The sequence below is a fragment of the Watersipora subatra genome, chromosome 3 (assembly GCF_963576615.1).
Source record: "Watersipora subatra chromosome 3, tzWatSuba1.1, whole genome shotgun sequence".
Taxonomy (NCBI): domain Eukaryota; kingdom Metazoa; phylum Bryozoa; class Gymnolaemata; order Cheilostomatida; family Watersiporidae; genus Watersipora; species Watersipora subatra.
Window position 1 is genome coordinate 32,443,688 of NC_088710.1, and position 10,931 is coordinate 32,454,618.

The 10,931-nt window shown below is 35.9% G+C and overlaps 1 protein-coding gene across 1 annotated transcript; it reads left to right on the forward strand.

The window, feature by feature from the left end:
- Window positions 1-365: 365 nt before the first annotated feature.
- On the forward strand, window positions 366-10,265 carry LOC137390512 (uncharacterized). The gene is made up of 2 exons (XM_068076841.1): window positions 366-390; window positions 9,640-10,265. Exons 1-2 carry the CDS (start codon window positions 366-368, stop codon window positions 10,263-10,265), a joined length of 651 nt encoding a protein of 216 aa, XP_067932942.1.
- The last annotated feature ends 666 nt before the right edge of the window (window positions 10,266-10,931 follow it).

Here is a 10,931-nt window from a genome sequence, read left to right on the forward strand (position 1 = left end):
TGAACAGTTTGTTCATTCTCTTGTTATCCCGCTCTTTGGTGTACCGCTTCAGTCGTGCCGAGAGTGCTACTAGCTGCTGTTTGGCAGATTCTAGAGCTTCTATTGTGGCTTCCCTTTTTGAACGCTCCAAACTGTGGTTAGATCTCCCACTGAGCCTACTAACTTTCTTGTGCCAGTCCTTGATCTTATTTTGTAGCCTCAGCTGCCAGGATGGAATGACTTGAAGCCTTGTTGGCAGTGGCTTAAGATCCATCTTCTCCAAGATGACGGTTGCTGTACTGTAGATTAAGGCATTAGTCTCCCTGATTGATCCAGTTGAGATCGACTCCAGTGCCAAGTTAATGTCTTCTAACAGCTTCTTAGGTATGGCCTTGCTAACTCTTCGTAGTGGTACCCTGTTTCCATAATCATTAGCAGCTGACATCTTGTTGATGATATTATCCGCAACTCTCTCACCTTTGGGTGAAGGTACATGTGCATGTCTTCTTCAACCCGTGAGTCAACACATGATCGTGTATCCATGACAGTGTGTGTTGATATGCACTCCTCGTTGGTTGGGGTTACTTGGGTGAACTTTTCCCAAATTTCATCTACCTCAAGTTCTGATATGAGGTGCCGCTTGACTATGTTACTCCTCTGAGCTACAAGTTGCTTAGTGGTTAGTGGCAATTCAGGGCGCATGTTTATCCACAGTTGACGCATCCTTCCCATGTAGCCCCACTTTTGAGGTTCACTCATAAAGTAGCACTGCATGAGGTCCGTGTTATCAGTCCGAGTCCATTTCATCCGTTTTGAAGTAGCCCATTTTTCACTGCCTTGTCCTGGTTCAGCTACGGGCAGCGCGGACCTTGTTTAACCGGGCGACGTCCGAGCCGGCATGGCTTTGGTTATTGCACTCATCATAGAGGTTGTAGACATTATACAAGCAAAGGTCTTGTCTAAGGACCACCAGAAAAGTGCAGTTGTTGGAGTTTGAACCGAGGACCTAATGATCATGGTCCCAATACCTTACCAACTGCGCTATCTGTCCTATTGCGCTAACTGCGCTATCTATCCTATATACATGTATATATATATATATGCAATGAGTGAGATAATTGTTATATATATAGATAATAATAATAATTTGCATGTGGTAAAACATGGTACAATACAACACGCATAATTTTAGCAAAAATTGGAGGTACTAAACATTTGGTTGTCATTAGGTTTGTAACTATAAATGGTTGATCATTATTGAAGCTATAAAGTAAATCAAAAAAACTTAGTAGCTGACACAAAGCATCTTTATTTGCGGAGACTAATTAACCATTTTTGCTCTGTGTCTGTGCTTGAAGACACAGAGCAAAAATGCATTACTTACACAAAACTTTGGCAGATTTTATCAAAGGTATCGATATTTTGCTATTATTCATAACTGTTTTTAAAGTTTAAGGTGATCTGACTGCAGGGATGTTTCAAGATTAAAATCAACAAAACTTGATCATGGTTAAAACACTGAGATTAAAACGAAAGTACGATGACGACTATAGTTGCACTTCAGCAAAAAGACCAACAAAACAGCGAGGCATAATACTGCAACTCATAATACTATCTAAATATTCTGAGTAAGTTCATCTATAAGACATGATCACCTACAAGACACAGGTACACTAATAATACTATCTGAAGATTCTGTGTAAGTTCATCTGTAAGACATGATCACCTACCAGACACAGCTACACTAATATTCCTATCTAAAAGAGGCTTTGCTACTTTCAGCCTGTGTTTAACTACTGCTAACAATAGTATTTGACTACTAAAGTCGTGGTTACTTCATCAACAATCAAAGAGTTTAGAATTCTCATGTGAATCCTGAACTGCCACCTGAACAGAAGCGATTATTCTGACATGTTCCTATCAACTGTCCTGGAGAACTTGTCACAAACCTAAAGGTTTGTTTGTTCACTGGCTTATGAGTAAGAATACAGAGTAAAAGAGGAGAAACAATTAACATAAACAAACCAAGCTGGAGCAATAAAGATACTCTAACAAAATGTGAACTAGAGTAGGAGGGATTACTATATGCACTACTTTGATATGATATGTCTGTTGATTATGATTCAACTCTTGTTCATGGTGGATTTACTAGTATACCAGCTTTAATTAACAAAACATTTGGAAAATAGTTTGTGTTCCTTTCTTCTCTACTAGTAAACCAAATAGCAAAGCAATGTTGGAGGATATATAATATACAAAACAATTTGTGGGAGTTGTGACAACTTACATACACTGTGTTATTTTTAAGTAAATTTTAGTTTGAATCTCATCCTGCGCTGATAGCCATGTCGGTATATTTATCATGCCAACATATACTTACATGGGCATAAACTAAATACAGTGTATATACTACATATATGATACTGGTAGATAGTAACTAGTAACATATGAAGATAATGCAGCAAATAATCAACTTAGTGGTAATTAGATCAATAAACTCCAACTTACAGAGAGGGAGAAACTCCAACTTACAAGTAATTATAGATACAAACTATAGAATGTATCGACATGTAGATGACCTTACAGAGCCCATTATTTTACTCAACAAGTTTGTTGGAAGATGCAAATTCTTACTTATGCCTTTTAGAAGAACCAGTTTTGCTAGGAGAAGCAAAAGATTTCTTCGAAGAAATGTTGCCCATTATAATGTCCAGTTATATTCCAGAATAACAGTGAAAAATTAGTGAAGCTAATGGAGGAAGTTCAATCCCTTCAGGAAGTTAAATACTTGGTTGTAGAACAACTGCTAAAATAGATGTAGGAAACAACAGTTCAATATATATTACAATGCACCCTTAATACGATTACCCTGATATACGATTTTTCACTTTACGAAGGAAGTGGAACCTGATGATTTTTCACCTCACCGTACGACTCTTCTTTCACCAAATGAATTCAATGAAAAAATTTCACTCGAGTTCGAAATTTGGTAGTTGGTGTGTTTTTAGAGATTTTGTTGATATCATATGGCAGGAAACAAGTTTTCCGTAGTATGGCAAGGACAAAAATGCATCGCGTTTCAAAGATTAGGATGAAAAAACGTCATAACAGAGGCATCGAAACATGTGGACACACTGTATTAATTAATACATAACTAGACTTTTGCAATCTCAACAAGGGTATACAGTATTTGGTGAGAGCAATTGAATAATAAGAATGGCATAGCTTTTTGATTAGATACACTGTACGTGTGTTTACAAACTTGTGGTTACAAACACTGTGAGATCAAATCCAGCATGAAGCGCCCTGTTCATTTTTAGATTTTACAGCTACAGTTAGGCAGAGAGCGAACGACAGATGATGACAGACGACAGACAACGACAGACAACAAACTATGAGATTTAAGTATGTAGATTCATATATACATTTACATATATTCACACATATTTATCTATCTAATTGTTGGTTTGATGATTTGTTGTATGTCCAGTGAAATACACTTGCAGCGCTTGCTAGCGTCCATAAGGAAAAACCCACTTCACACCGGAATTTAACTCGAAAACACTGGTTTTGCAGAAATGAGTGGAATTATGGACATACATATCACAACTTCTAAAATACGCAAACTAAAACTACTAGAAGAACTTGAACTCGCATGCTTAAACTACTAAAAGAAAGACTTTGTCCCCAGACTTCTGTTAAAAACAATGCTTGCAGCTCAATGCGCTTTGAGAGATCCTAAAGCACAACGATTATAAGCACAATCATTTCAGGTTATGGCATGGTGGTTGCATGGTTTGGTGGTAGTGTGCTTGGCTTAATGCGCAGTGAATTATACTTTTTAATTTGCAGTAAATATTTCTTGCTACTAACGGGCTCCTACTACGAATTGTTCACTGCAATCTCCTGTGCATCTACTTCATAACCCAATACATGAAACCCAGCTAATCATGCATGCTGAGAAAGTGCTTTCTTGAAAACTTGAAACTGGATGGATGGGTACTACATGCGCATTAGTATGGAATAGATACTGTGGATCAACTTACACTGCTGGCTCTCAAAGCATCTGTATTGCCTTGTAATAATAGTCAAACAATATGTTTATCAAGCTTAAAAATGCCCATTCAGTTCCATATCATTTTGAAATAGAGAATTCGGCATATCACCATTCCAATCAATGAGATTTGGATTCCTTGTATTTTAATAATATGAAAGTTATCTACAAAAGCCACTAGAAATCCCCCTGTCATACAACCCATGACCTGACATTGGAACAAATGAAAATGGAAAAAAGAAAGGGTAGTGCTAGTTGTTGGAAAAGTAGTTGTCAGCAGGAATTGACAGAATATAGTGTAAATGAGAGTTGTTCGATATATAAAATAAATTGGAGGGAGCACGACTTCCAAAAGGAAACTTTAGTAATCTAGGAATTTGGCAGGGGAACTTGTTGGCATGTATGACATAGTTGTATTTGAGCATTGTATGTAATAAAATGTTTTTCATTACATCTAGTACACGCGAGCTGTGATATGTTGTTGTCAAGTCTGCCTAGATAGTTGTTACGCAGTTATTGAAAATCAGGACAATCTAATGATTGAAAATAAGGAATGTGATGAAGGGGGCAGCATTGGGAGGGGCAATATTGTTTTGTGCAATATTTTCATGGTCAATGATGTCCATAAAATCATGATCATCATTTGGAAACAAAGGGGCTGCCAAGTCCATGTCATTTACATCGCCTACAACATCTACTAAAAAATTATCTGAATCAGATGTGTTGTTGTTATTAATTTGAGTAGCGCGTTGTTGAACATTAGTATTTGATGTTGATGGTTGCTGTGAGGACCTTCTATTTCTCCTCCTATTGAGCTGTAATAATTGAGAGACACATGGACGGCCACTGTGTCGGCCACCACGTGGTGTTCTGGGAAGTTGTATGTCCATGGTAGTTGTCAAGTTGTTTTGAAATTAAATTCAAAAAGTCAAATATGCAAAACAAAAACTTGTAAAAAATTTACACCTAATCTACTACTATCTCAAACCTGTGTTTTACAACAATAAAATGAATATTAATTAAAGCTGTAGGCCTAACTTACTGTAATGTATGTAATTTATCAACAGCAATAAGGAAATATGTTTATTATATCTCTAAAATGCAATATTAAAAGTGAAATGGTAAGCTGCTGTGTAATATACACAGTTTGAAAGTTGGTTGTGCTGAATGTAGAATGGTTTTTATAGCGATCTAGCAGAAAGCAAGTGTGAGCATTCACAAGTCTGGAAGTTTTCTGCAAACTGGAGCAAAATAAAAAAATGTTTTCGTCATAAAGGGGCGTTGTAGTTCGGCCCTAGCTTGTACATAAGATGTAAAGAATTTTGGCTAACCTTTTAAATAGTTTCATGAGGCCTTCGGTAATTAGGAAAAAACAGAGGCTGATAGACTGTGTACCACACTTTAGTACCTGTAAATCGGTTTACGCTTCAAACGGTCTACGTTTATTAAAGAAAATTTCGGACAAATAAATTCGAATAATTATTTTTATGATAATTTTATAAAATCAAATAATTATTCTTACAATTAAATATTTTTGCAAGATTTTAAAAACGGAAAAATATTAAAAACATTCGGCAATTAGACAATGCTATAGACTGGTAAAATGAGCACGTTTTTTCTTGTGAAATGCGCCCTTCCTAATAGTTCTACTATCTGCCGCACCGCTTTTTTGTGTATCATTGACCATTCTTAATTTTGATTAAAAGAGCATTTCTAGTTTTTTATTGCAAATTTCACCCAAATTAATCTGTCTATTTGTGTATAATTCAATCACATACATGTATGTAAGATTTGGGATATTGTCTACAAATAATAAATACTTGGTACCATATTTAAATAGGTTTATACATGTTTTGTATCGTTATTATACATAAACGACTCCATTGAAAAATAGTTAAATTTGTTGATGAGATTTTGGTACAAGGGTTTGCGACGGTGTTGATGAATAATTTTCATGAGTTGTGTGCACATGCATTTATCATAACTCTCTCAAACAATCTCTCCGTTCGTGTTTGGTCGAGGAATAATACATTTTCAAAACAATTTTATATTCACATACAAATACAATATGCCAAATGTGTTCAATTTGTTTGCCGACCTATATGATTATGCTTGAGCAATATTTACATATTGCAATTGTGTTGTGGTTGTTTAAAAGTCAACTCGACACTTGTTTCCTGAAGAGTTGTCACAAAAATATGCTATGCATGTTTGTACAGTATAATAGAAGAGTTCTTACTGCATATAGAGTTGATAAATGGGTACTAATAACACCTCCACTACATTTAGAGCTGCATATTATGTAGAGGACAGCACCACCACTGTACCAATACTGCTTACTGCTTATTGTACTGCATGTTTGCTGCGTAGAAGTAGCTGTATGTACTGCATGGCTGTTTCATGCTAACTATTGCTACTGCGCTGCTAATGCGGCTATAGAGACATCCAAGCTAAGGTTCCCTGCAATGCATTTTACATCTGGGCATCAGTGAGTACTTATCATTGCAGAGTTGCAATTTTTTCCATTTTTGATTCATGTCATGATCTCTATCACCAATATTGTAACATATTATTACAACTGGCTGTAAAGGTGAAATGAATCAGGCTTACACTGCACATAAAAATGAACTATCCTAGATTTCTCTGTTTGCAGAACTATGCGCTAATCACAGCAGCAAAGACATAAAGAAGCATGAAACAATTCAGATGTGATTTTTAATAACAAAACAGGTATACCTCAAAACTCACACATTATGTTGGTCCATAGGAGTGCCGTCAACAAACAGATTTCATTTTTAAAATACACTCAAAAGTTATTTCAGATAATAATGCTATCAAGTTTTACTGCAGTAACACAGAGCAATTTCTGCAAGCATAGACAGATTCCAACAAGGAAAGCAAGTTGCCCTCTTGAAGCAGAGTAGCAGAGTAAGAAAAAGGTGGGATATCTCTCACTTCTGAGCTTCGTAATTTAATATTTCATTGTGTAACTATAATTATTATTATATGTGTTGGGTAAAGAATATGTTGAGCTATCCAAAGGTCAGCAATAACATACATAATAGGCTCATATAATGCTCTCTTACCATGATACATGTTTTCTTTCCAGCTAATATGTATTAACTAAAATTACCACATATCAGTCACTAATAGGGCACGAATGCTCGATAATTTATCTAGCACTTTTTCTTACAGTGTAGGTGTAAAAAGCCCATCATTATCACTGCTTGGTTGATACACACAAAGCAATACTAATGGAGTTATTTCCCAATGTCAGCTCAACACAGACCATTTTAGCACATACTACAATATTTATAACTGAGACACTAAAACTCTGGTGAATATGAACAGCTTCTCCGCTCTAAACTGATTGCAGCCATTTTTTAAAATGCAAAAATGAGAGCTTTTACCTCCACGATCAGCACGGCAGGATCTAACATGGTTTCGGTTATACAAATTGCTTTAATATTAGGATTGAGAAAACAACGACAGATTTCAACCGCAATGAGGAGAGCAAACAAATAATAACTATGGACGAAGCATTTATCAATAGTAATATACAACAGATATCCGATAATGTGTAGGTATAACATTGTAGGAATAAGCTAAAAAGTTACTAGTAATTGCAATCCATACTCGAAAGAACACATCTACATGTAACGAGATACAACGGTCAACCAGCATGTGGTTTTTGCATTAAACTCACACAAGATTGCTCTCATATTTTTTATGTCTATCTCGGTCAAGATAGCCACTCCGATATAGCAGTTGGCTCCTCAGAGCCATCACAAATCAATCGCTTAAATTGACAGGAAATCATTACTTGTCGAAAAATTTAATATTAAGATACAGCTTTCATTGCAGTATTACTACGTTGACTGGGTAAATTATGTTATTCAAAAAATATTTTGTATACAAAACCAAAGGTCCCTAACTTTAATCAATAGTTGAAACAAACTTTATCCAGTTTTAAAAAGCAACTAAACCTAAAGCAGCCATACAGAAATAATGTGCGATTATAAGTTTCCAAAAGTGTAAAATGACAAAATCAAAAGCCAATCGTAGTACTACATGCCAAAATTTACCATTATTGCGGCAAAATACTATCCATTGGTAGAAGGTTTGAATGCTGAAAATGAACTAAGCGCGGTATGGAAGTCATCAACCTCAACAGTTTTGTAGTCTCATCATTTTCATACACCAAGTTTTGTCTAAATAATTTACTAAAACATACCACGACCTCTCTATTTTGAGATATAATCTTCGATTCACTAACGCCACTATCGTCCGAGTTTGTGTAGTGACAGTTACTATCTAATTGTTGGAGTAGAAAACCTACTTCTACTTTATATATCCTCACCAAGATATTTTACTGAAAAGTAGACTCGAGAGGCTGAAAAACGAAAACCTATCTGGCGACCGAACTTGTATGGAAAAGTGACTAACTGGGACTCAGGATGAAAGAAACAATATGGTAATGGTGTAATTTGATGGTTTTTATGTCGATAACTGAGAGCCGATTTTATGAGAACATTACTCTTATTTAAATACTATACACAAGACCTTCACTTTTTTTACTTGACAACTGAGGGTAGAGTGGCAGCTCAAAACAACTTTCAGTGTTGTCATCACATCAGACTAGTGATCTCGAAAGTAAAAAACTTTAACATGTTTTATGTATTTGTTTGGTCTACTAGTTTATAACTATCTACTTTTTTATACCATCTGGCCAGAGCACTAAAGTAGATATGACCAGCCTCCAGTCTATCCATTCAGATTAGTACAATAACGCAACTTATTTATCAGTTATTTACTTTGACTGGTACATGGTATTTGATATGCTGATTTATCATTTCTGAGTTTGATTTATTATAGTTCAACATGATATCAGTAGGCAGCTAAACATACAGATTTTGCTTTTTCCACATCTTGGTTGAAGACTGTTTACTTGGGTGTTTATTCTGCTGCTCTTCAAACAGGCTTTTTTACCTCCGAGGTTTTACCCAAACATTCATCTTGCATAGATTAAACAGTGAATGCAATGTTGTTTTTTTCACGGTTTTTCTACAGCAGTATATATTTATAAAATTTGAAAAACAGAACTTCGCATTAACCTTTGCTTGACCTATTACCCGTGTATTTCATTTTTACTATTGCAATAAGTAATGAATTGAGAAATTCTCCTTTTGAGTACTGTACGTATTGCTCGCTCTTTCTCCAAAGTTCGCTCTAGGTGTTTATTTTCATTTTTTTCCAAGGTTCTTATTTCTAAACAAAGAAGGAAAGTTGTATCAAACTAGATTAGTAATATTTTGTCTATCTAGCATAATAGCTTATCATTAGGTCTATATATGATCTGAAAATGCAAATATGGTTTATGTATGAGAAATGAACTACGCATTACCATACAAACTTTGTTAATATATATAAAAGTAACTGAATAATTTGGTTGAAATTTCATTACATTGACTAAAATATATAAAATGCTACAAAAGTCAAATAAAGTAATAACTGAGTTTTAACAAGTTCACTAATGTCTACTAGTAACTTGTAAGTAGTGAACTCTTCGCGTTACTATTTAGTACAGATGAAGTAAACCCTACTAGGCAAGAGTAGACAACTCCCACCTCAAGAACCAGCCAGCAACAGACTCGAGGGTGTGCCAATAAACAGACTTGACGGTAAGTCGATAAACCAATTTGAGGGTGAGCCAAGAAACAGACTTGAGAGTGAGCCAATAAACAGACTTGAGGGTCAGCCAATTAACAGACTCGAGGGTGAGCCGATAAACAGACTCGAGGGTGAGCCGATAAACAATCTTGAGAATGAGCCAATAAGCAGACTCGCAGGTGAGCCAATAAACAGATTCGCAGGTGAGCCAATAAAAAGACTCGAGGGTGAGCTGATAAACGGACTTAAAGGTGAGCCAATAAACAGACTCGAAGGTGAGCCAAAAAACAGACTCGAGGGTGAGCCGATAAACAGATTCGCAGGTGAGCCAATAAAAAGACTCGTGGGTGAGCTGATAAACGGACTTAAGGGTGAGCCAATAAACAGACTCGAAGGTGAGCCAAAAAACAGACTCGAGGGTGAGCCGATAAACAGATTCGCAGGTGAGCCAATAAAAAGACTCGTGGGTGAGCTGATAAACAGACTTATCGGTGAGCCAATAAACAGACTCGAGGGTGAGCCAATAAACATACTCGAGGGTGAGCCAATAAACAGACTCTAGGGCGAGCCGATAAACAGATTCGCAGGTGAGCCAATAAAAAGACTCGTGGGTGAGCTGATAAACAGACTTGAGAGTGAGCCAATACACAGTTTTAAGGGTGAGCCGAAAAGCAGACTTGAGGGTGAGCCGATAAACAAACTCATGGTTGAGCCGATAAACAGACTCATGAGTGCCTTTTTCTCAACTTTGATACTCTGGTAAGCCAATGGCAATAGTTTCTGATATTCAGTCATTAGCACTTATAGTGAATGTAGCTATAATACTAAAGTAAGAAACAGTGACAAGAAGTTGATACTCAACATTCCCTTAATAAATCAAGCAAATCTATAACTCACAGTGCAAAGCAGTAACACACCCAGGAATGGCAAAACTGAAAGGTTATATAGCAAACCAAGAAAAAAATCTACAGTTGATTGGTTGCTAATAATTAGGTCAAATGTTTCCAAAATAACATGTTTCGAACACATCATGTAATCATGTACAGTCATGTAACATGAGCATTAACAATTCACTAATTGAGTAAAAAGATTGATTGATATTTTTAAGTTTTGATACAATGAAATTGTGCACAGCTTTCCTAAAATAGTTCTGTTAACTGCTCCTAAACAAACATTAGACTGGAAACAGCAATAAGTTATGTTCCCTTAAAGCACATAATATATATCA

Coding starts and splice junctions, on each gene's coding strand:
- LOC137390512 (XM_068076841.1), top strand. CDS start 366: ATGGCCTTGCTAACTCTTCGTAGTG. Junction 391..9,639: donor CTTGCTAACTCTTCGTAGTG/GTACCCTGTTTC, acceptor AAACCCTACTAG/GCAAGAGTAGACAACTCCCA.